This window comes from Hetaerina americana, unplaced genomic scaffold (assembly GCF_022747635.1).
Source record: "Hetaerina americana unplaced genomic scaffold, ioHetAmer1.1.p SCAF_192, whole genome shotgun sequence".
Lineage (NCBI taxonomy): Eukaryota > Metazoa > Arthropoda > Insecta > Odonata > Calopterygidae > Hetaerina > Hetaerina americana.
In genome coordinates, this window is record NW_027286755.1 from 134,364 (window position 1) to 161,975 (window position 27,612).

General features: G+C 37.2%; 1 protein-coding gene across 1 annotated transcript; it reads left to right on the forward strand.

Annotated features, from left to right (window-relative positions):
- Positions 1–223: 223 nt before the first annotated feature.
- On the forward strand, positions 224–26,942 carry LOC139687409 (cell division cycle protein 20 homolog). Its single transcript, XM_071584529.1, has 4 exons — positions 224–1,655; positions 19,096–19,239; positions 26,248–26,391; positions 26,856–26,942. The coding sequence occupies exons 1-4, from the start codon at positions 315–317 to the stop codon at positions 26,940–26,942; spliced, it is 1,716 nt and encodes a 571-aa protein (XP_071440630.1). The 5' UTR covers positions 224–314.
- Positions 26,943–27,612: the final 670 nt, after the last annotated feature.

The following is a 27,612-nucleotide window of genomic DNA, read 5'->3' on the forward strand; positions in this document are numbered from 1 at the left end:
TACATGTCCTTAATAAAAGAATTGTCACGCAATGTGACCTGGAGGTATGTCCCTTCCGAATTGAACCCGGCCGACCGTCCTTCTCGGACCGTCCTACCTCCCTATGCCCGCTCGGCCTCGGATTCGGGGTCCGGGTGGGTATATAGGTGGGACGACGCCTGAGTTGGATCAGTCGATCGAGTTTCGCATAACGGAAGGGGGGTGCCTCCAGATCTCTGACCATTACAAACTCATTGAATATCAAGGAAGAATATCTATCACACTAGATCTGGTGTTACTACTTCGCTTTAAGAGAAGGAATTGGAGTTCACGACATGTCCCATGCTCAGTATTTTAATGAATTGAACAATTTGGTTAAAATGGACGATTCCATGAAAGGTCCCATGCCTAGATGGCAAAGAAAATATCTGGAATCGGCGAATTCGAGCATGAATGTCTCACTCAATTCCACGACAAGCAACAAGTCTCTCTCCGCCAAGACTCCGAACAAAGGTAATGGCTCAGCAGAGGCAATGGCTTCCAAGAAAACTCCATCCAAATCACCAGGTCAAAGGAAAGGCGCCTCCACTCCCGGGTCAGGGAAGAAGCAGAGGACTCCAGTTGGTGGGGATCGCTTCATTCCCAACCGATCAGCCACACATTTCGACTTCGGCCACTTCAAGTTAAACCAGGCAGAAGGAGAAGAAGACTTGGAGTTCCTCAGCCCTTCTGTCAGAGAGAAGCAGCGAATTATGTCCGAGAACCTGATGGGGAATGAAGCTTGGACCAGAATTCTTGCATTCCGTAACAAAGCCCCAGCAGCTCCAGAGGGGCATCAGAACTCAATGAAAGTGGTTTACACTCAGTCTAAGACGCCAGGCTCAGTGAAATCCACAAGATACATACCTCAGACTGCTGAAAAAATTTTAGATGCACCCGACATCATTGATGACTATTACTTGAACCTTGTGGATTGGTCATCTACCAACTTGTTGGCTGTGGCTTTGGGAATGAGTGTGTATTTGTGGGATGCTGAAAGTGGCAACATCAATCACCTCATGGAATTAAATTCTCAGGCAGAATATATTTCATCTCTCTCATGGATACAGGAAGGATGCTATTTGGCTGTTGGAATTAGCAATGGAAGCACACAGCTGTGGGATGTCCCACAAGAGAAACTTCTCAGAACACTCACTGGTCACTCAGGGCGGGTTGGTTCCCTGGCATGGAATTCATACATTCTTACGTCAGGCAGTCGCTCTGGTCATATTCATCAACACGATGTAAGGCAGGCTGAATCACTAGTTGCTGATCTTAATGGCCACTCCCAGGAGGTGTGTGGAATTAAGTGGTCACCAGGAGGGCGGTATCTTGCGTCCGGGGGTAATGACAACATTCTCAATATATGGCCAGCTGCAGGTGGTGGGCAAATTCACTCAGCCACTGAACCTGTCCACACATTCAGTGCCCATCAAGCAGCTGTGAAGGCTCTAGCATGGTGTCCCTGGCAGCCCCAAATACTGGCTAGTGGAGGTGGTACTGCCGATAGATGTATAAAGTTCTGGAATTGTAACCTTGGAACAATGCTGAATTCAGTTGACACAAGGTCTCAGGTTTGCTCTCTATTTATATCTGCTCTCTATCTCTATTCTTTATCTATATTTATTATATTTGAGGTATTGGCACATTTCATGGAAAAATGAGAAAAATTAAAATTTCTAAAAATGAAATAAATGCCTTCTATACACCTCAAACATTCACTCTATAATGGAAGATTGTTGTTTTTCGCAATATTTTTTGAAATTTGGGCTCTTTTACTAACATTAACACTTCCGCTGAGGCATCTTTTATGCTCATTTCTGGTTTTTAATGATTTATTCTGGGTTTTATTTTGTTTATTTGATGAAAATGAACAACAATACACACCTTGGAAACATTTTTGTTTGATTTGTGTCGAGTGAGAATTTCACCTAGAACCCAAAGGGGGGGGTATTGGCACTTTTCATGGAAAAATGAGAAAAATTAAAATTTCTAAAAATGAAATAAATGCCTTCTATACACCTCAAACATTCACTCTATAATGGAAGATTGTTGTTTTTCGCAATATTTTTTGAAATTTGGGCTCTTTTACTAACATTAACACTTGCGATGAGGCATCTTTTATGCTCATTTCTTGTCTTTAATGTATTATTCTGGGTTTTATTTTGTTTATTTGATGAAAATGAACAACAATACACACCATGGAAACATTTTTGTTTGATTTGTGTCGAGTGAGAATTTCACCTAGAACCCAAAGGGGGGGGTATTGGCACTTTTCATGGAAAAATGAGAAAAATTAAAATTTCTAAAAATGAAATAAATGCCTTCTATACACCTCAAACATTCACTCTATAATGGAAGATTGTTGTTTTTCGCAATATTTTTTGAAATTTGGGCTCTTTTACTAACATTAACACTTCCGCTGAGGCATCTTTTATGCTCATTTCTGGTTTTTAATGATTTATTCTGGGTTTTATTTTGTTTATTTGATGAAAATGAACAACAATACACACCTTGGAAACATTTTTGTTTGATTTGTGTCGAGTGAGAATTTCACCTAGAACCCAAAGGGGGGGGTATTGGCACTTTTCATGGAAAAATGAGAAAAATTAAAATTTCTAAAAATGAAATAAATGCCTTCTATACACCTCAAACATTCACTCTATAATGGAAGATTGTTGTTTTTCGCAATATTTTTTGAAATTTGGGCTCTTTTACTAACATTAACACTTGCGATGAGGCATCTTTTATGCTCATTTCTTGTCTTTAATTATTTAATTTGGGTTTTATTTTCTTTATTTCATGAAAATGAACAACAATACACACCATGGAAACATTTTTGTTTGATTTGTGTCGAGTAAGAATTTCACCTAGAACACAAAGGGGGGGGTATTGGCACTTTTCAAGGAAAAATGTGAAAAATTAAAATTTCTAAAAATGAAATAAATGCCTTCTATACACCTCAAACATTCACTCTATAAGAAAAGATTGTTGTTTTTCGCAATATTTTTTGAAATTTGGGCTCTTTTAATAACATTAACACTTCCGCTAAGGCCTCTTTTATGCTCATTTCTGGTTTTTAATGATTTATTCTGGGTTTTATTTTGTTTATTTGATGAAAATGAACAACAATACACACCTTGGAAACATTTTTGTTTGATTTGTGTCGAGTGAGAATTTCACCTAGAACCCAAAGGGGGGGGTATTGGCACTTTTCATGGAAAAATGAGAAAAATTAAAATTTCTAAAAATGAAATAAATGCCTTCTATACACCTCAAACATTCACTCTATAATGGAAGATTGTTGTTTTTCGCAATATTTTTTGAAATTTGGGCTCTTTTACTAACATTAACACTTGCGATGAGGCATCTTTTATGCTCATTTCTTGTCTTTAATGTATTATTCTGGGTTTTATTTTGTTTATTTGATGAAAATGAACAACAATACACACCATGGAAACATTTTTGTTTGATTTGTGTCGAGTGAGAATTTCACCTAGAACCCAAAGGGGGGGGTATTGGCACTTTTCATGGAAAAATGAGAAAAATTAAAATTTCTAAAAATGAAATAAATGCCTTCTATACACCTCAAACATTCACTCTATAATGGAAGATTGTTGTTTTTCGCAATATTTTTTGAAATTTGGGCTCTTTTACTAACATTAACACTTGCGATGAGGCATCTTTTATGCTCATTTCTTGTCTTTAATGTATTATTCTGGGTTTTATTTTGTTTATTTGATGAAAATGAACAACAATACACACCATGGAAACATTTTTGTTTGATTTGTGTCGAGTGAGAATTTCACCTAGAACCCAAAGGGGGGGGGGGGGGGGGGTATTGGCACTTTTCATGGAAAAATGAGAAAAATTAAAATTTCTAAAAATGAAATAAATGCCTTCTATACACCTCAAACATTCACTCTATAAGGGAAGATTGTAGTTTTTCGCAATATTTTTTGAAATTTGGGCTCTTTTACTAACATTAACACTTGCGCTGAGGCTCCCCTTATGCTCATTTCTGGTTTTTAATGATTTATTCTGGGTTTTATTTTGTTTATTTGATGAAAATGAACAACAATACACACCTTGGAAACATTTTTGTTTGATTTGTGTCGAGTGAGAATTTCACCTAGAACCCAAAGGGGGGGGTATTGGCACTTTTCATGGAAAAATGAGAAAAATTAAAATTTCTAAAAATGAAATAAATGCCTTCTATACACCTCAAACATTCACTCTATAATGGAAGATTGTTGTTTTTCGCAATATTTTTTGAAATTTGGGCTCTTTTACTAACATTAACACTTGCGCTGAGGCATCTTTTATGCTCATTTCTGGTTTTTAATGATTTATTCTGGGTTTTATTTTGTTTATTTGATGAAAATGAACAACAATACACACCATGGCAACATTTTTGTTTGATTTGTGTCGAGTGAGAATTTCACCTAGAGCCCAAAGGGGGGGGGGGGGGGGGGGTATTGGCACTTTTCATGGAAAAATGAGAAAAATTAAAATTTCTAAAAATGAAATAAATGCCTTCTATACACCTCAAACATTCACTCTATAATGGAAGATTGTTGTTTTTAGCAATATTTTTTGAAATTTGGGCTCTTTTACTAACATTAACACTTGCGATGAGGCATCTTTTATGCTCATTTCTTGTCTTTAATGTATTATTCTGGGTTTTATTTTGTTTATTTGATGAAAATGAACAACAATACACACCATGGAAACATTTTTGTTTGATTTGTGTCGAGTGAGAATTTCACCTAGAACCCAAAGGGGGGGGTATTGGCACTTTTCATGGAAAAATGAGAAAAATTAAAATTTCTAAAAATGAAATAAATGCCTTCTATACACCTCAAACATTCACTCTATAATGGAAGATTGTTGTTTTTCGCAATATTTTTTGAAATTTGGGCTCTTTTACTAACATTAACACTTGCGATGAGGCATCTTTTATGCTCATTTCTTGTCTTTAATGTATTATTCTGGGTTTTATTTTGTTTATTTGATGAAAATGAACAACAATACACACCATGGAAACATTTTTGTTTGATTTGTGTCGAGTGAGAATTTCACCTAGAACCCAAAGGGGGGGGTATTGGCACTTTTCATGGAAAAATGAGAAAAATTAAAATTTCTAAAAATGAAATAAATGCCTTCTATACACCTCAAACATTCACTCTATAAGGGAAGATTGTAGTTTTTCGCAATATTTTTTGAAATTTGGGCTCTTTTACTAACATTAACACTTGCGCTGAGGCATCTTTTATGCTCATTTCTGGTTTTTAATGATTTATTCTGGGTTTTATTTTGTTTATTTGATGAAAATGAACAACAATACACACCTTGGAAACATTTTTGTTTGATTTGTGTCGAGTGAGAATTTCACCTAGAACCCAAAGGGGGGGGTATTGGCACTTTTCATGGAAAAATGAGAAAAATTAAAATTTCTAAAAATGAAATAAATGCCTTCTATACACCTCAAACATTCACTCTATAATGGAAGATTGTTGTTTTTCGCAATATTTTTTGAAATTTGGGCTCTTTTACTAACATTAACACTTGCGCTGAGGCATCTTTTATGCTCATTTCTGGTTTTTAATGATTTATTCTGGGTTTTATTTTGTTTATTTGATGAAAATGAACAACAATACACACCATGGCAACATTTTTGTTTGATTTGTGTCGAGTGAGAATTTCACCTAGAACCCAAAGGGGGGGGGGGGGGGGGGGTATTGGCACTTTTCATGGAAAAATGAGAAAAATTAAAATTTCTAAAAATGAAATAAATGCCTTCTATACACCTCAAACATTCACTCTATAAGGGAAGATTGTAGTTTTTCGCAATATTTTTTGAAATTTGGGCTCTTTTACTAACATTAACACTTGCGCTGAGGCTCCCCTTATGCTCATTTCTGGTTTTTAATGATTTATTCTGGGTTTTATTTTGTTTATTTGATGAAAATGAACAACAATACACACCTTGGAAACATTTTTGTTTGATTTGTGTCGAGTGAGAATTTCACCTAGAACCCAAAGGGGGGGGTATTGGCACTTTTCATGGAAAAATGAGAAAAATTAAAATTTCTAAAAATGAAATAAATGCCTTCTATACACCTCAAACATTCACTCTATAATGGAAGATTGTTGTTTTTCGCAATATTTTTTGAAATTTGGGCTCTTTTACTAACATTAACACTTGCGCTGAGGCATCTTTTATGCTCATTTCTGGTTTTTAATGATTTATTCTGGGTTTTATTTTGTTTATTTGATGAAAATGAACAACAATACACACCATGGCAACATTTTTGTTTGATTTGTGTCGAGTGAGAATTTCACCTAGAACCCAAAGGGGGGGGGGGGGGGTATTGGCACTTTTCATGGAAAAATGAGAAAAATTAAAATTTCTAAAAATGAAATAAATGCCTTCTATTCACCTCAAAGATTCACTCTATAATGGAAGATTGTTGTTTTTCGCAATATTTTTTGAAATTTTGGCTCTTTTACTAACATAAAAACTTGCGCTGAGGCATCTTTTATGCTCATTTCTTGTCTTTAATGTATTATTCTGGGTTTTATTTTGTTTATTTGATGAAAATGAACAACAATACACACCATGGAAACATTTTTGTTTGATTTGTGTCGAGTGAGAATTTCACCTAGAACACAAAGGGGGGGGTAGTGGCACTTTTCATGGAAAAATGAGAAAAATTAAAATTTCTAAAAATGAAGTAAATGCCTTCTATACACCTCAAACATTCACTCTATAATGGAAGATTGTTGTTTTTCGCAATATTTTTTGAAATTTGGGCTCTTTTACTAACATTAACACTTGCGCTGAGGCATCTTTTATGCTCATTTCTTGTCTTTAATGTATTATTCGGGGTTTTATTTTTTTTATTTGATGAAAATGAACAACAATACACACCATAGAAACATTTTTGTTTGATTTGTTTCGAGTGAGAATTTCACCTAGAACCCAAAGGGGGGGTATTGGCACTTTTCATGGAAAAATGTGAAAAATTAAAATTTCTAAAAATGAAATAAATGCCTTCTATACACCTCAAACATTCACTCTGTAATGGAAGATTGTTGTTTTTCGCAATATTTTTTGAAATTTGGGCTCTTTTACTAACATTAACACTCTCGCTGAGGCATCTTTTATGCTCATTTCTTGTCTATAATGATTTATTCTGGGTTTTATTTTGTTTATTTGATGAAAATGAACAACAATACACACCATGGAAACATTTTTGTTTGATTTGTGTCGAGTGAGAATTTTACCTAGAACCCAAAGGGGGGGTATTGGCACTTTTCATGGAAAAGAGTGAAAAATTAAAATTTCTAAAAATGAAATAAATTCCTTCTATACACCTCAAACATTCACTCTTTAATGGAAGATTGTTGTTTTTCGCAATATTTTCTGAAATTTGGGCTCTTTTACTAACATTTACACTTGCGCTAAGGCATATTTTATGCTCATTTCTTGTCTTTAATTATTTAATTTGGGTTTTATTTTCTTTATTTGATGAAAATGAACAATAATACACACCATGGAAACATTTTTGTTTGATTTGTGTCGAGTGAGAATTAAACCTAGAACCCAAAGGGGTGGGTAATGGCTCTTTTCATGGAAAAATGTGAAAAATTAAAATTTCTAAAAATGAAATAAATGCCTTCTATACACCTCAAACATTCACTCTATAAGAAAAGATTGTTGTTTGTCGCAATATTTTTTTAAATTTGGGCTCTTTTACTAACATTAACACTTGCGCTGAGGAATCTTTTATGCTCATTTCTTTTCTTTAATGATTTATTCTGGGTTTTATTTTGTTTTTTTGATGAAAATGAACAACAATACACACCATGGAAACATTTTTGTTTGATTTGTGACGAGTGAGAATTTCACCTAGAACCCAAAGGGGGGGTATTGGCACTCTTCATGGAAAAATGTGAAAAATTAAAATTTCTAAAAATGAAATAAATGCCTTCTATACACCTCAAACATTCACTCTATAATTGAGGATTGTTGTTTTTCGCGATATTTTTTGAAATTTTGGCTCTTTTACTAACATTAACACTTGCGCTGAGGCATCTTTTATTCTCATTTCCTTTCTTTAATGATATATTCTGGGTTTTATTTTGTTTATTTGATGAAAATGAACTACAATACACACCATGGTAACATTTTTGTTTGATTTGTATCGAGTGAGGATTTCACCTACCCATGAGTAAACATCCGCAGAAAAAAAGCGAGCGTTGTTTTTTTTGCGGAGAGTGGACCGGCAGGAGAGAGTAGAGGGAGAGTGGGGGGAGGGCGTGGGCCATCGGTTGTGTGGAGGCCTAGGCAACAAAAGTCAAGTCGAGCAGTGCGCGAGCGAGGCTCGTCTGGGAGACAATAATTGACAGGTCCACAAAGAGCTTTAACATAGACCAAAATAATTCCGGCTTCATCCTAATGCCCTTTCATCCGAGTGCTGAGTGTTCATCCTACGTGTAATTACGTCTAAAATCTCAGTACAGGAATTTATTTATCGGGCGTCTTGAGTTGAACTTCCGCGAAGATATATTGGGAGATTTAACAGATAAGATAGGTTTTCGATGGACACAACTGCCAAGTAAATATTTTGTTTCTCCTAACAATACACAAGTCAAGATCCTACTCTACGGCAAGCCTCTCTTCGTCCATGAATACTTCCTTCCTCTCTTATTCTCTTCGTCCTCTCTTCATCCCTATTCTATTCCTACCCTTTGCGTGACATTCTACCCTCTATCACAACCTCCAACATCCCACTGCCGATCAATATATTTTTCATCCATTTTTTCTGCCTCCTTAGGATTTCTCCCAACAAACCCCTCTCCCCACCCGCCATTACTAGTACTTCCTCATTTGTTTTCCCCTCTGTCCATTTCACCTTCTCCATTCTTCTCCACACCCACATTTCAAAAGCCTCCAATCTACGTCTATCCTCCTGCTTCAATGGCCACGCTTCCACGCCGTACATAGCTACGCTCCATATTAAAGTTTTTACGAGACTTTTCTTAGCATCCTTACTCAACGTCTCTGTCATCAACTCCCTCCTCCTTGTGAAAGCCTCTTTGCCTAGCGCAATCCATCTCCTTACGTTCCTCCTACTTCGACCGTGTTGATCCAAAACATTTCCGAGATACGTTAACTGTTTTACATGCTCTAGTTTTTACTCTCCTATTTTAATGTTAAGCTTGCCCTTTTTCTTTCTAGAAAATCGCATAACCTTTGTTTTATTAATATTGATTCTAATCCCATACCTGTCGCACTGAATTCACAATTCACTCAGCAATGCTTGCAGCCCCTTGGCTGACTGACAAACTAAGGCTTGGTCATCAGCAAACCTAACTGATTTTACGAATTCCCCGCCCACTTTTATTCCTACCTCCCGTTCTTCCCATGCCTCTTTAATCATTTCCTCTGCATACAGGTTGAACAGCAACGGTGATAATGGGCAACCCTGCCTTACACCCCTTCCTAACACTGCCCATCCGGACTCCCCGTTCCCGACTCGCACCTGAGCAGTCTGAGACATGTTAAGGTTGCGGAGTCCCCATCCTGAACATCCGCATTCACCTAAACTCTTGTTTCACATCTTATCACCTTCCAAAGGTCACATTCCAATCCCCCATCACTATCACATGTTTTTTCGGTAGAAATACACGCGATGATGTCCTCTTAACTGATCAAATATCCTATCAACTTCTTCCTCCTTACCATTGCTTGGTGGGATGTAGACCTGAACAATGACCGAGTTCGTCGATTTTGCTTTTATCTCTACTGGAATGGTCAATCCGTTACCTGTTCTATGTTGACTACGCTTCTTCCTACTTCTTCATTTAATACTATGGCAACCCCCTGTTGGCTCTCGTCCCCGCCGCTGTATATTATTCTATAATTTTCACTCCAGTAATCCCCACTATCCTTCCATCTCACCTCGTATAGACCTATAATATCTATTTTCCCCATTCCATCTCTCGCTTAATATTCTCCAATTTCCCTGTCCTCATCATTGTCCTAACATTCCACGTTCCTATTCTAACTAATGTGGTCTTCTTCTAATGCGTCTTCTACCCAGCTGCTGCCGGTTTTCCCTTGTAAGGGTTTCGTGGGATGACGACCGCGGAAGCGTTGCCTCCGCCGTTGCCATGCACGACACACGGCCGATTGGGCCGAGCCCCGTGGTTGCCAGGACTCAAAATATCTCTATTGTCCATCATATTTTTCTAGGGAATGATAATTGAGGTGGTTTCCCGTTGCCTTCCTCAATAGTGTTTTTAACGTGACACCATCACTTACTGGCCGCCCCACTGGGGTCAGACGCCTTCGCAGCCGCCTCACTGAGGAACAGACGCTGCGTGGACTACCTTGTACTCGCATGTATGCTTACCTTCCATGTATAAAAAACTATAATCAATTTCTTTAAAAGAACTATCTAAATGGATTTATACGCAGCAAACAATGGATGGATTTCATCGGATTGGATTCATTATTGTGAATGGATTGAACGTTTTATGCTCGGTGTGTACGTGGTCCGTTAAAAAAAACATCACGACCTTTGTGTTTTTTCAAAAATTAATTAATTATTCAAGAATATCTATTTTGTCCCCTTCAAAGTAATCCCCATTACATATTATACACTTGTACCAACGTTGTTTATAATCCTCGAAGAAATTCAAAAAATCATTTTTTTTTATGTTGTTCAGCTCCTCCCTCGATGAAGTCTTTATCTCGTCAATCGAAGCGTAGCGTCGTCCTTTCATGTGCCTATTCAGTTTCGGGAACAAGAAAAAGTCACTGGGGGCCAGATCTGGGGAATACGGTGGCTGCGGCATCATTAGTGTGTTGTTTTTGGCCAAAAATTCGCGCACAAGTAACGATGTGTAAGCAGGGGCGTTGTCGTGGTTCAAAGGCCAATTTTTGTTCTTCCACAAATCCGGGAGTTTGTGGCGGATTTCTTCGCGCAAATTGCGCATTACTTGCAGATTATATTCCTTATTTACCGATCTACCCTGTGGCAAGATCTCATGATGCACTACGCCCCTGCAATCGAAGAAAACTGTACGCAAATATTTCACATTCGACCGAACTTTGCGCGCTTTTTTCGGCCTTGGCTCATGCTACAGCTTCCATTTGGATTTTTTAGCTCTAGTTTCCACGTCATAACCATAAACCCATGATTGGTCGCCGGTTATGACCCTCTGGAGCAAATTTGGGTCGTCGCGGATCTCATTAGCAATGTTGATGCGTTGCTGTTTTTGATCGAAATGGAGCAATTTTGGTATTAATTTCGTGGCGACCCGTGTCATGCCCAAATCATAGGTAAAAATCGAATGGCACAAGCCAATCAATATGTTTAGGTCCTGAACAACCTCTACCGGTGATTCGACGATTGGCCAATACTATCTTCTTCACTTCATCAATGTTTTCGTCTGTTGTAGGCGTGCTCGGTTGTTCGTGCCGAACGATCTCTTGGTCGTTCACATCTTCTCGGTCCTCTGAGAACATTTTGTACCACCGATAAACGTTGTTTTGGTCCAAAGTAGCTTCTCCATATACTACAGTCAACATTCTGAATGCGTCCGCGTACTTAATTTCGTTCTTTACACAAAATATGATACAGATTATTTGGTCAATTTTTTAGAACAGGCAAAATCAAGGACAAGCCGAAACACGCCCAAGCAAAACAGCTGTCAACAATTAACTGAACAATCAAAATGACCGAAATTTTCGGCATAAGTGAGAGACATAAGTACCAACATAATGTCACAAAAAATCGAAAATCAAATAAACGTAATCTGCGGAAATTCAAAATTCGCGATACTTTTTGAACAGACCTCGTACATAAATCCCTTCGAACGATTTATGGGTTCACGTTCCCTAAATCTTATTGCTTTCTACACCTAAAAACGTTGCGAATAGATTACAGATGTTTGTATCGCTATTATACTGCAAGTATCTACTTCTGTGAATACGAGTGCTCGAAGACGTACGAAGTGATCACATGCAGAATGAAATTGGAAAGCACTCACGTGAAATTCAGACTCATCGCTGTCGGTACCACGGGCGTCCGATACTCAGAATTGATTCAAGTATGAATGTATCTATTATCTTGCGATATCACTCAATCTCGATAAGCCTATCATATGCTGGCTCTATCATGCCCCGGATTTCTTCGGCACTCTCATGCCCACTCTTAATCGATTTCTTCGCCAATTCTATTGAAGAACATTGTTCAACTCACGCGCCAAACTTATTCAATTAAGGAGACTAGGTATTTAAATGGCATTCTTTGCCTTTGGACACACACCGACCGCCAATTATATTACTTCCTTAAACTTTCCAAATTAAATATTTCCGTGGAAAAGGACGTTCTCTCTTTCGAATGATGGATTTCCAAGGATTAGTTTAATTTCTCTAAACAGTGTGGCGAACACGTACTAAGTTGTAAAGTTTTTAACCGTACTTCCCGCTATTTGTGGAACAGCTTGTTGTTCTACTATGTATCATCGTTTACTGGAGCACAAGAACAGTCTCCTCCAGGGTGATATAACTTTCAAAATTTGAATTGAAAGAAGCAGTGGCTTCATTCCGGGGCCTTCTTCTCTTTATCTTCGATTACTCACCCCTCCCCCTTACTCTTATACGTCACTCCAGTTGAGAGGGCTTGTTGCCCGCAACTGTATACCTCAGCTTTCCAGCCCATTTCCCATTGGTGAGAGTTATCCAATATCATCTTTCGTAAGATTTTGCGACTCGTTCCGGTAGTATGTATCAAAGGCATTGATAGGCTCCCGAATCCCAATGACTAATTCGCTGCGTAAGCTGACAGATCGGAGTGTCACTGAATGGATGAAATCAACTCGACTCTGTGAATCTCCAGAATAAGCTCCCTCGTCGCGATAGGAAGTAGGATCCAGGAGTGAGAGGGTGCGGAAGGGAGCGGCAAACCCACGCCCTCTTTCTCCCGACGGAAAGCTTTCGGTTCCCTGACTCGTCGTACACATTCGGCGATAGCGATTCGAAGGATCCCGCGCCAATTCTGCGTCCGACTGTGTGGAGACGACGCCCAAAGCTGTGAGCTTCGCGAAAACTAATTTCAAGTTTCTCTTAGCAAGCTATTCTATGGTGAGGACGGATTCGACGCTATGTGTATATGTGAGTGCTATTTCATACTTAAGCTTTCGTGGGAATATCGGGAAGTGATGGGTAACATATGGAAATGGTTGAAATGGTGAAATATGTGAAATGAGATAGTCTCCGAGTGAATAAAGAGGACTATTAGCGTGAATTTCAACCAAAATGCACGGTGCAAGTAATCCAGGAGGTTACATTTCAAAAGAAATAGTGACATCAAGCACAACTAAACAATTAATTGAAAATTCGCAATTTTCCACAAAATAAAATTTAATGCGACCGGTTTCAATGTAAATACTTTATCGTCAGATGACGATGAGGTAGTTCCATTGAAACCGGTCGCATTAAATTTTATTTTGTGGAAAATTGCGAATTTTCAATTAATCATAATATTCCACCATATCACGCCTGAAACGTCTCTTTTTACAACTAAGCAAGACCACCTTCAAATAACCCCACCCAATGCAACACACACCACAAAACAAGCACATCATGACACTAAATGAGCAAGTACCACTAAAACAAAACCACCTTCCTTCGGATGTACGATAATTTCCTTATGTAATGATTTCCTCAGAGAGTTTGGGCATTTTTCTAACTGTACGTAAAATAAAAGCAGTTCCGTCTCCATCACTACAACCTTGACGTGGAGGAAGTGCTTGTGAGCCCCGATGACCCCTTGACCTGTGCTGGGGGGGAGCAGCAATATTTGTCCAAGGTGAGGTCACTCATTCCTGATAGTTTGAATGGTAGAAGACATGCAGACGGTAGTTCGCGAAGCTGCAGGGCGTGTGCAAAGGCGACTGAACCCATTAGGACGGCCTTTTTGTGACGGTGTCACATTAGAAACACCACTGAGGAAGGCCTTTGGACCCCACCTTAATTATTATCAACCAATGATGGACGGGATTATTAGAATGAGTCCTGGCAACTAAGGGGCTCGGCCCCAGGACTCATTCCAAGGACAGGACTGTTTCATGCCCGGCAGCGGGAGAGGTAAGGCTCCCGTGGTCCTCATCCCACGCCTTCTTGCGGAACAAAAGAGACAGCGATGACTAAAAGGACCAAACTAGTTGGAATAGGGACTTGAAATGTTAGATCAATGTTAAGCACAGGAAAATTAGAAAATAAAAACCAAGAGATTGAGGGAGGATACATGATGTTTTGTGGCTGGGCGAGGTGAGATGGAATAATAACGGCGATTACTGGAGCTGTAGATGCAGGGTAAAATACTGCAGAAGGGAAGAGAGCCAGCGAGGGATGGGAATAATACTGGATAAAAAGGTAGGAAGAAGTGTAGTGAACATCGAGCAAGAGAATGATTCATCATTATAAATTATTATAACTAGAAGTAAAAGCTGAGCCACCGAATTTGCTCGTTGTTCAGGTCTGCGTATACTCGTACATGCCATGAAGCAATCGTAGGTAGGAAGAAGTCGATAGGGTATACGATCAGCTAGGGTACATAATCATGGGTATTCTTGAAGGGAAAATTTGTAGTGACGGGAGATTGTAAAGCTGCGGTTAACTAGGTAAGGATGGAGACGGAAGGGAAAAAATCTCCGGGTATTCCGGAAGATGTCAGTGGGTCTCAAACTGTGATGAATTCGCACTCTTTCCCGGGAGCGAATGTGGACTCAAATAATTATTGATTAACAATGAGGTGTAACGTCTGTTTAAAAAAAACAGGGAAGATCGTTTGGGACATTGAATGTATCATATATTCACCGATGCTATAAGAAAGGAGTATCAACAGGCTGTAGAGAAAATCATTTGTGAGAAAAGGGAGCGGGTACCATAGGAGGAAAATGGGAGAATGCTAAAAAAGGGATATCAAAAGCCGCAAAGGACACTATAGGAACTGTCAATAGGAAAAGAACAAGGTACTCATAGATCACGGTTGAGATGATTAGAAAGATGCACATGAGAAGGAAATGGAAGAGTGAAAACACGGAGTTAGGTAGAAGGAGGAATAAAGAAGTAAACAATCAATTGCATCGGGAAAAAAATGGAGAAAAAAACGCGACGGAAGACGAAGTGGGAGGATATGGAAAGTTCACAAAGGATGGGTGAAATTGATGGGCGTAACAGGAAGAAGAAAGCACCACCAGGAAGTAACAAAGTAAAATCGTTGCAAACAGCCGAAGATAAGTCCGGAAATATTAAGTTAACTAAAAAAGATTCAAGAGAGATGGAAGGAATGCATAAAGCCGTGCAGACATTATGCATGGAAGGAATGTACGTCGTAAAGACATTACACCCGCAAACCTAGATAAAGAAAAAAGAATATGACGTCATTAAGGATAGTTATGGTCCAGACAAATCTGATGGCAAGATAGAAAGGGCATTTAAAGGAATTGAAATCAAATTAGGCTGTGGGAGTAGACAACCTTCCCGCAGAAATACATAAGGTTTAGGGGAGCGTGGAAGGACGAATTTTAATGGATGATTGTGGCATTAAGGAAGGCAAACTTTGATCGGAAGGTTTCATCACATCAGTATTAGATCCCATTCCAGAAAAGGTGAGGCAGCCATGTGTGAGGACTACAGAACAATAAGTTTGGCTTTCCAAGCAGCCTTTCTCAAGAGTATCAATAATAGAACAGAGAGAAGGGAAAATGAATACTAAGGGAATGATGACCAGTTTGAATTTAGGAGGAGGCGAGGAACATGTGATACCATAGAAGTAATGAGATCAATAGTAGAGAGGAACATAAAAACTATCAGTATATATTTGTTTATTTCATGAATACCGAGAAGGAGTTTGATAGAGTAGATTAGGTGGAAGTAATGAATGTGTTGCATAAAATTGGAGTACATTACTGCTGTTATATTCCTATCCCCATTTCTTCTCATATTCATTGAACAGCACAGGTGATAATGGACACCCATATCATACCCCTCTCCTTTAACACTGCCCATCCAGACTCTCCATCTGCCACTCACACCTGTGCAGTCTGTGATGTATAAAGAGTGAGCATTTTTCTGTTATCCTTCCAGTCTACTTCTATTTCCAGCACCACAATTATTAATTCTACCATATAAAGCCATTCAAATCAATTTATGATATCAAATACCTTCTCAAAATCAGGGAAACAAACAAATAGATCCTGATTGTGCCTATGTTCCTCTCTACAAATGACCTCATTACTGGAGACATATTTCATTATGGCACTGCATCTTCCTATCCCATGCTATAATAAAAACTAATCTTCCTATACATAATCATTAGCCCTCCTGTACATCCTTTTATTAATGATCCTGAGAACCACTTTAACAAGAAGCAAAATCAAGCTTATTGTTATGTAGTCCTCACTTAGGACTGCATTTCTCTTTCTTGGAATAGGAAATAACACTGAACTGACATCTTCTGACCAAATCCTACCTCATAAATGCTAATAATTAAACCATAAAAACTTTTCTTTTCACATTTTCCCAGACCCTTAAATGGTTCTTGCCAAATTAGTCCATCCAAGAAACTTAAATTGACTTCAATTTCATTATTGCCCTTTCTATCACATATCAAACATACCTGAACCAAACTTATCCCTATCAATATAATGTTCTCTTCCCATCAGGGAAAATGCTGGCATAATATCTATACTATCTATTCTTGCCATTTCACTATTTTGGTCCAATAAAAAATTGTCTTGCTAGATCTTTAATGGTGTGCGTTGATATCTCTTCCTACGATCCGCACAGCATATTTCTCCCTTCCTTAATAAAGTTTTCATTGACTTAAAAGACTTTGCACTGCATCTTCCTACATGCTTCTCTCTCCCTATTAGTTACCCGCCTCAGTTTATTATTTGTCATTCATTGTGTAGGTCCTTCTGCCCAAGTGTGTGTTTACATCTTTTCATATTCTTCTTTAGCCTATCTTCCAAATAATCTCATTGATAGCATATGGTTTCTTATTCATTTTCTAATTTACTATTCCTACAGTCTTACTTACAGCTTTATATATCTCATCTTTGCTATGCTTTCATTTCTCTTCTCCTGAACAATTTTCCCTGCATTCACTCATAATTTTTTCCTACTACTTCCAGGTACTCCTTTCTTTTTGTTCCAGTTAATGCTCCTCATTTTGCTTCCCTTTTTTATCCTCGAGTAATTTTTATTGTTTATCCTTGTTGAACTTTTAGAAAAGAAAACATTTATACTATGCCTAGGATCATCACCATCTTGCCAATGACTACTAACTATTGTCCATTACTAAAAAAGAAAGAAAGACTCGTACTTTTCCACAGATTTTGTGGAAAAGTACGTGTCTTTCTTTCTTTTTTAGTAATGGATATTAAATACTTCCACGAAGTGAAGCCTGAAACAATAGAATATACTAATTATTGTGTTTCTTCTCCACTATTCCTTAACTTGACTACTAACTATTAAGTAGATTTTTAATACAGCTTTAGGTCATTATTAATTTTAAATTGTCAGTAAAAATTCAAAAGTTTCCTCTTTCTGTTTCGAAATGCCTACTTTTGTCGACTTTGAATTGGTTTCATTTTTATTTTTCCACTTAATACATGTAAACTTCAAAATATTCTTTTCCTCTAGGGGGATACCTATCAAGAAGGCGCCAGTGTTCCAGCAGGCAACATTATCAGCAGCTATTACCAAGCTACCAGTGGGTTGATGCCGGGGGCCATTTGCCCTTAGGAGCAGTGAGGGGTGGGAAGGACTCGATCCATTTAACCTATGTGGGCCGAGCATACCATAATAGGGACCTCATTCCAGGAAAAGTGATTTCCAGTAGCAAGTATTGCATTGTGGTATACAGAGGGAGAGAGTATGTCAAAAAAAATTATGAAGTAAGTAAGCCCTCCTTTTTAATATTTTAACAAAAAACTCAATTCTCTTCATCAATTGAACATATTACTTACTTACCATTGGTGTCAGAGAATTTTGATTCCATACATGCTGAGGCTGATATGTGTAAAAACGTACCTAGGCAAGGGGATTTGTTCTGAAGTCCTAATGCGAACTTGGAGAGAATTTTCTAAAATTTAAGTCTGCTGATTAGCATATAACCATTGAATACTGATATACTATATTCAATATGAAAGGAACTGAATAATGTTCCATGATATGGAATTTTACCATCTAAGCACTGTTTATATGAGAATATTTGTAATACTTTACCATGTTTCTGTCAAAGCGATTGGACACATGATTGAGTTACTGAACCTTGGAATGAAATGATTGATTTTTACACTTTCAGAAGAAAGAAACATTTTTCTTTGGTAACCATCATCAACGTATATATTTGTATTTCAAATAAATGTTATGATTTGTTGATATCTGGTGATGCATAGATGATACCAGGGTTTTTAGTTTATTCCTGTGTTGTTTCATTTGGCTTCAGTCAGCATCTTTGGTTTCAGTCAGCATCTTCAAGTACAAAGTGTTTTTCACTGATATTTGGCTGTTATATATAGCATCCTCTGTTGTTTCAACTCTTCCTATGGCCTCACAAGTCTACCTTGGAACATTTCTATTATATTCAGTGATTACATTGGCTTATTTAAAATTCATGGTGCATGCTGGTGAACATAATAAATGTTCTACAACAGCTGAAATCAGAAACTATTCTTCCATCCTTGGTCACTCTATCATACTCTTAAAATTGGCATCTGAGCGATCTTAGAAGTTTGCACAATGTAAGTTTTCTTGCAATTGCAATAGACTTCATTCACTCATTCCATTGTATAAATTATTTGGAGCCAGTGTTTTCCCATCCACAAGAGGCCAGTTGCCTTAGTGACTCTCTATCAGCCAGATGGTAAATATGGAAGTAATCCAAAAATCTTGGTTTCATCTGATGACATCACATATTTGGCAAACCACGTAAAGGGTCTCTGGACTAACTATATTGTTTCTTTATCTATTTATTATGTCACCAGGTACTTTGTGGTAATAACCTCGAGTGGTGGAACTGTAATCATCCAATATTATGGGAGCCTGTCGTCGGAGGAAAATGTAGTCAAAGCGGAGAACTTCTCTACATTGGCCGTGTTCAGCAAAATGGCAGGCTTTCAATAGGAAAGGTCAGATTGATAATTTTAGTGGAGAATTTCATAAAATTCTAAATGATGTACATATTGTGCAGGTAAATGATATCATTGAATCATTGTAAAAAATCTTACAGTAATATTTTTTTCCAAATATCAGCAACTAGTTCAGAATTACTCCCTGACATATAATCATATCCAAATACTGTCTGGTGGCATTTTTTTCACATCAAAAATACACTCTAATAATTAAATGATACATGTGTATGTGTGTGTGTATATACACACATAAGTTCCTCTTCATTTCGGTGCACTTCCTTCATCCCGGCAAACATTCATATCCTTTTCCTGCCCTTTCCTCGTTTGCTTAACATTCTCCCCTCTATTACATTCTTCAACATCCCACTGCTGATCAATATGCTCTTCATGCATTTTTTCTGCCTCCATAGTCTATCCTCCTGCTTCAGTGACCATGTTTTTATGCTGTACATAACTATACTTCATAACAAAGTTTTTACGAGTCTTTTCTTAATATCCTTACTCAACGTCCCTGTCATCAACTCCCTCCTTCTTGTGAAAGCCTCTTTGCATACTGCAATTCCGTTCCTTGTTTCCCTACTTATTTGACCATTTTGGTCCAAAACACGTCTGAGATAGGTAAACTGTTCTACCTCCTCTAGTTTTTGCCCACCTATTTAAATGTTAACATTGGCCTTCCTCTTTCTGAAAAACGCATTATGGTTCTTTATTAAATATTGATTCTCATCCCGTATTTATTGCACTGAATTCACAATTCACTCAGCCATGCTTGCAGCCCCTTGGCTGACTGACAAACTAAAGCTTGGTCATCAGCAAACCTAAGTGATTTTACGAATTCCCCGCCCACTTTCATTCCTATCTCCAGTCCTTCCCATGCCTCCTTAATCATTTCCTCTACATACAGGTTGAATAGCAATGGTGTTAAGGGACAACCCTGCCTTACACCTCTTCCTAACACTGCCCATCCGGACTCCCCGTTCCCCACCCGCACCTGAGCAGTCTGAGACATGTACAGGTTGCGGATTAGCCTCCTTTCCCTCCAATCTATTCCTATTTTCTGCAATATACTCATTAGTTTTTCCCAATTCACTCTATCAAATGCTTTTTCGATATCTACGAAACAGGCAAATACCTCCTGGTTGTGTTCTATATTCCTCTTGATTAATAATCTCATTACTGCAATGGCATCACGTGTACCTCTCCCCTTCCTAAACCCAAACTGATCATCCCGTAAGTAATCATTTGCCCTACTCTCTATCCTTTTGTTTATGATCTAGAGAACAACTTAAGCTGCGTGAGATATCAAACTTATTGTCCTGTAGTCCTCACATGATGTAGCCTTTATCTTTTTTGGAATAGGAACTATATATATATATATATATATATATATATATATATATATATATATATATATATATATATATATATATACATCTCATAACTTGCAATCTTATTTTAGGTCCACCTTGACAGAGGGGTTTGCTACGTTTCATTCAATGGAAGGGTGTATGAATACACAGATTATGAACTCCTTATTTTAAGGTTAGTATTGCAGTGCTTTTTATATTTCATCAAATTTTTTGCATCTCTAATCCTTTTTTTGTTTGAATGAATTTTATTGCAACATGATACACCATGATATAGAATTCAAAACCTTTCCCAAAATCATTACAAGAAGCAATGACCATGAGCTTATAATGAGAATGTTACAATTTCCTGAAACGGCACTTGGTATAGCTGCATGGTGGCCACATTTATGACCTGCTCTTGGGAAACTATGGGATACCTGTAGACAAATAAGCTAAACTGATGGAAAACTTCACTCTTCAGATTGACCGTTCAAGTTTTTTCTCCCATAAAATGTCTTCTGTTGTCTGTAATTTTAAACTTATTACCACACAATAATTAATATATCAATCAATAACACTGGAGCTCAGAGACCAAAAGAGGCATTATAAAATGAAAATAGTGCTCAGAGAATTTCATTAAAGAAATTAAGCTATCATAAGACTTTTTATTTAGATTATGCCAACACTGATGGGGAAAGATATGCATGATCATATGCTACGATAACCCTGAAGCTCATTGACTAGAATATTAAAAATGTAAGTAAATGCTTCAAAAGACTTAAATCAAGAATTGGTACAAATAAAATATAAAATTTTACTCAAGGAAGTTATTATTTGGTAGTCCAGCAGTAGCACTGTTTAACAAGGCACAACTTGACATCCCACTTTACATCAAGCTATTCTTCAATGCCACATACTTCCTTTCTCCCTTCATTCCCTCCAACATGCCTATACTATACCCATATAGTATACTATATCCCAACATCCCTACCCTGCTTGGCTAATGTTCTCCCCTCTATCGCAGTCTTAAGTACTTCATTGCCTCAAAATCCTCTGCATCCATCTTTCCTGCCTCCTTGGGGCCTCTTCCAAAAACTATCTCTCCTTCTCTGCCATGCATAGAACATTTTCGTCTGTTTTCCTTTCTATCCATTGTGTCTTTCTCCATACACTTATTTCACAAGACTCAAGATCTTCACCATCTTTCATCAGGAACCAAGTTCTCAAGCAGTACAACATCATCCTCCATACCAAAGTCTTTAATAATCTCTTCATAACATCCTTACTCAAAGTCCCAGTCATCAATATTCTCATTTTGGGAGATTCTTTCCCCGAAGCAAATCTTTTTCTTATATCTTTACTAGTTTGATCATCGGTTTGGTCCAAAGCACTTCCAAGACAGGTAAACCCTAGTTTTTGCCCTCCAGTTGTAGTATTTGATGTAGCACGTTCTTGAAAATCTAGCAAAATTTTCTAAACTAAAATTGATTGTCATTCTCTGCTTATTACAAATTTTATAATGTGCTCAGCATAGATAGTCAGCCCTTGGCTGACTGGCTAGCAAATACTTCATCATTTGCAATCCTCACTGATTTTATGAATTCCTCATTAACTTTCATTCCTATCTCCAGTCATTCCCACCATGCCTCTTTCACCATTTCCTCTACATGTATGTTGAACAGTACAGGTGATAATGGACATCATCCCCCCATCCACTCTTGATAACACTGCCTATCCCTCCTCTACATCCACCACTCACACCTCAGCAATCTGAGACATGAACAGGTTGTGATTAAGCCTCTATTCCCTCCAACTACTCCCATTTTCTACAACATATTCATGTATTCTGGCAAATTGACTCCATCAAATGTCTCCTAAACATATTAAACAAATAATTAGATCCTGAATGCCACTCCTCTTTTTGAACCCAAAATGATCATCCTGGAGGTAATCATTTGCCTTCCTCTCTATCCTCTAACTGATGATCCAAAGTACCTCTTTTGCTGAATGAGCAATAAAATGTATCATTCCTTAGCCCTCATTTATGGAAAGATTATATATAAATGCTATTTTCAAAGAGTGACCCAACAGCATTTCTTAATTACAGTATCTCATAAAAAAACTGTGAAAAAATGCAATATATGCCATTTTATATTATGCATGAACTTTACGAATGACTAATTGTAACAGTGTTTTGCAATGAAAATTATTGTTTGATTATCCTTTTGTCTAACGTGTAGAGATGCACCCAGGACAATATTATTCGATCCAAGAAGAGTACCCATTGACTCACCAATATATTGGATATCTCCTAAAATGAGATTGATACCTCAATGTGCATTTCTTGCCGGAAAAATGTCTCTTAAAAAACTTTATATTGGACGGAGTCATCATAAAGGTGACCTTCTACCAGGAGAAGTGAATTACGCCTGCAACTACTGCTACGTAAGCTGGGAAGGGAAAGCACATTCAAAGGCCAACTTTGAGGTAATCAATCCTAGTATGCATGTAAACTATTTCAGATACATTAACATATTTCACATTAATGACGTCTTGTGATATTTGAGAAGAAATTATATGTAGTAGTACGAGGGTCATCCGGAAAGTAGTACCCGTTCGTGAAATAAAGACACAAAAGTAAATATTAACAAACATAAAAAATTTTATTTGAAAGACTTTAAACTACTTCTCAACATAATCTCCAAGCAAATTAAGGCATTTGTCATAACGTGTGACAAGTTTCTGTATTCCTGCTGCATAGTCCTTCGCCGCCAGCTCATTGAGATACGCGAGGGACCCATCTTGCACAAATTTTTGCATAATGCAGATGGTGTTTAACAATTTCATGAACAATTGTTCGAGAAACATTGGGAAAATGCTCACAGATGTCATCAATTGTGACGCGCCGATCGTTCCTCACGAATTCGTCAACTGAGCTCACCAGTTGGTCTGTAATGACAGACGGTCTCCCCGAACGCTCATCGTCGTGTGTGTTCCCCCTCCCCATGTTGAAGTTGCGACACCACCGCCGAACAGACGACTCGTCCATTACATTGTCTCCATACTCCTCCTTTAATTGGTGATGAATATCACATGGGCGAACGTTTCTTGCATTGAGGAATTTAATCACTGCCCTCACTTCACAACTGGCGGCGTTCTCAATTTTTTTAAACATTGTAAACAATCACAGAAACAACACAGGCAATGCTAGCGTCACGCAACTTGGCTCAGAGAAGGCAGACAAGCCACTGAAGCTATCTGACCTCGTCCAGCAGCTACTCGCGTCGTCAGCACTTCATGCGGCACGAACGGGTACTACTTTCCGGATGACCCTCGTATGTAGTAAATGGCTACTCAGAAAATATCCCATGTTTAATATTCATACATATCATATATGCAAACCAAACCCATTCTAAAATAAATAATTTCTCTTTTGAAATAATAAAATGATTAAGTAATGGAAAACATTTTACAATGTATTATACTCTTCTTTAAAAATTTAATTGTGTGTTCTGAGTAACCCAAACACTTCTTACAGCTGGAGGAAAACATAATGAACCCATTTTTGTATTCATGCAAGGGTATCTCTCTCATAACCAGCCAGTTACAAACAATGAAATCCTGGTTATTTTGATTTTCAAATGTTTCTCGGGCAGCATGTGATCTGACACTGTAATCAACAGGAGAGCTGCCTGGGGTTGGCTGTCATAATCATCTTTCCAAAGTGGGTCCCATAAATATCAATGAAATGGAGTTTTTAAAAATGTTGCCATTTATGTTTTGTTTGTCTCAAAGAAGCAGAAGTAAGAAGTCTAGAACTATTTAATTAATCATATTGAGGAAACTTTTTGGAGTTAGCATTGGGAATCATTATATGAAGATTATTACCCTGCAGTTCTCAGAGGAGATGAGTGTCAGCAGAGATCACTTGAGATCACATGTACAATGTGGTCTATATGCCAATAAGGTAGAGTGACAGCAGTATTAAAAATAGTAACTGCTTCAACTTGATTTGCAATTCTAAAACTTATTTAAAAAAGATTTTATCACTCTCTTTATATCCTCAATACTTTCCAAATAAAAAGTTACAACTACGGATAATTCTTGCTGCATAAGAAAATTGTGATCACAAACAGATATAACCATCTTAAACAAGAAGAAGGTTATAAGGAGAATCAAATGACAATTTAAAAGTGTTTACAAGGCTGCTGCTGTTATAGGTCTTACTTCAGGGGTTAGGTGGAAGAAGGAACAATAAAGTCCCAATCTCTCCTGAAAATAAAGCTGTTAAATAAATAAATAAAATAAATACTTCAACCGAGTGCCACATTTGATGCCATATAAGACTCACTGGTATCTACAATTCACACTCATTTGAGTACGGTGAGACACTTTTAAAATAAGGGGTGTTTTGGGTAATATTTTAGGGAATGACCCCAACTCTTCAATTAGGGTTTTAGCATTTTTAAGGGAAACTCTTCTAATGGGACAACTATAGTTATAGTATCATTTTTTTAAGGCTTATGGTTTTAAAACTTTTTGTATTTATTTATACATTTATTAAAAGGATATTGAGGCCTTTTGACAGTGGTGCAAAATGACCATAGCTGTCGATGGACCCTAAAACCCTAACTACTGCTGTTTGATGAGTACAGAACACACAAGGCAAAATGTTTCAATAGTTCTTGCAGAAGCCCATCACTCTAGCAGCTTCATTTTAGGTAATTTTTGGGCATTTTTTGAACAAATAATTCTACCAAGTAAGAAGAGCACATGCCTATTTGTTATGAGTAGTTGTGAAAAAATATGATCAAGTTTGTTTTATATCTAGCTCAAACCTCTTTTGGCATCTCAAAAGCAAGCGACATGATATTCACGTCACATAGAAGTGTTGAGCTAAATAGCAACAATCGCAATTGCAACATACTTCATTTGAATAATACATAGATATTTCGTAAAATAAATATTATGGTCTAGATATAATGTTTCCAAAACAGATATTACCGATCATCTGTGGTAAACGTAACATCCAGCATGGGGCATTGCCCCATTGAGTTCAAATCTTCATTTACTTGTATTAGATGCACTCATTTTTTTAACCATAAATTAGGAAAGAAAGGTGCAGCTTATATGCCATTAAATATGGTATGTTATTCAAACCACCTTATACAGACTTGGGTTTTAAGCAGTAATAAAATTAACCTAATATGATGCTTCTTTTCAATACTATAAACATTTTTTAAGCATAACTTTGAAGGTGTAAATTTTAAAACTTTTTCATCATAACACCTTCATATTTTTATGAATTCCGATTAGCATTAAATGAATTCAGTGTTGCAATAAAAAGTACTATTTTTACATGATTCATTGGATGAAATCTCTATCCAATATTCATAGAATCCTCCCTATACCAGGGAATATTATCCAGAAATTAATAGCCAAATTGCATATTTTTAAGCAAAAGATAGCGGACGGGTAGGTGGGATCAAAGGAAGTCTATAGTTGAGGATTTTTTTCTTCATGCATGTCCTACTCAGTTAGGGGTGGGGAGTGTAGTATACAGATGGAAACCACAGCAGAGAGGAATTTCTGATGACCACTAACTGAAAGCATGATAAAGGTTTAAATATCAAATTAGGAATTATATCTCTTTTAGGTGCTATGCGGAACATATCTAGCATGGGTTAGTAGCAGCAGAGGTAGAATCCCAACTGATGCTGTTCCTGGAGGACACACTTCAAATGGAGAGACATTATATATAGGGCGTGTAACACATCATGGTACACAGACCATTGGAAAGGTAGTTTTATGATTATTTTTATTTATTGCAATTTAAGGATAATGCCCAAAAAATGCCCCAGTGTGCTTGACTAGAGGAAAACTAATTATTGCTCATCCAGTTACATTTCATGTCATGCAATGATGAGGAGAATTAATCTTCTCTTCATTCAAACATTTAAGAGCCTCACTTCAATTAAAAATTTAAACCTCTCTGGAATCTGAGAAAGTTCTTGTGACTTGTGACTGCATTTCTCACAGGTTAACATGATCCTATTCTTTAGGAATTCCACAGCCATCTCAAATGCATGTTAATTTTTGAACTTGATCATTTCAAGGAGTACGTACAGTAGCTAGATCACATGCTCCAAACTTTGGACTACAATGGGTTTCATATTATGATCTTGATTCTTTTGAGTAAAGTCCTCCAATAACCTGAAGATGTTTTTGTCTTGTTCACTAATGAGATGTTTAATATTTTTTAAGATTCAAGTAAGCCAAGGGCTGTGCTACATTCCATATAAAGGCAAAGAAAGAGCATATGTCTCTTATGAAGTACTTGTGGCATTATAGAATATACAGGATTGTGATTGGCATGAAGATACTGGGACCACTTAGAGTTGAAGGAAAGGAGACCAACTAACCCAAAACCCATTCGGAGAAGAATATGAACCTGAAAAACAAAATCGATTTGAAATTTAAATTTAGATAATTAGAATTAAGGATGTAACTTTAAAAATGTTTTAGCAGTTCTAAGAACACAGATAAGTTTGCCAACTAATCCAATAAGTTTTCTCCTTACTGTAGTCTATTAAATGGTATTTCAAAGAAAAGATCGAATGAGGTTATTGACATGTAAATATTAAAGAATACTAAATATTACATGTCACTCCCTTCCCGACTCACTCTCTTAATCATGAAAAGGTCATTGACCCTTTGGACCTTTCTCATTGCAATCTACCAGTGTATGTATCAGTATCCCCTTTATCACTTATGAACGAATGAAGAAAGTACAGAAAAGATTAAAATGATAAACTTCAATTTAAAAACTAACTTCCCAATTATTGTTCCCATAATATTTATTGCTGAAAAATAGGTTCTTTGACTTTGAGCCTACATATTTTGGTATTTCAACAACTATGAGAGAAAAAGGGATTTTGCAGTCTAAATTTGTCCGTGCCCTTAAAAGGACTGAAAAATTAGCATTACCAAACTTTGCTCATGATTGCTATTTGGCTGTTAG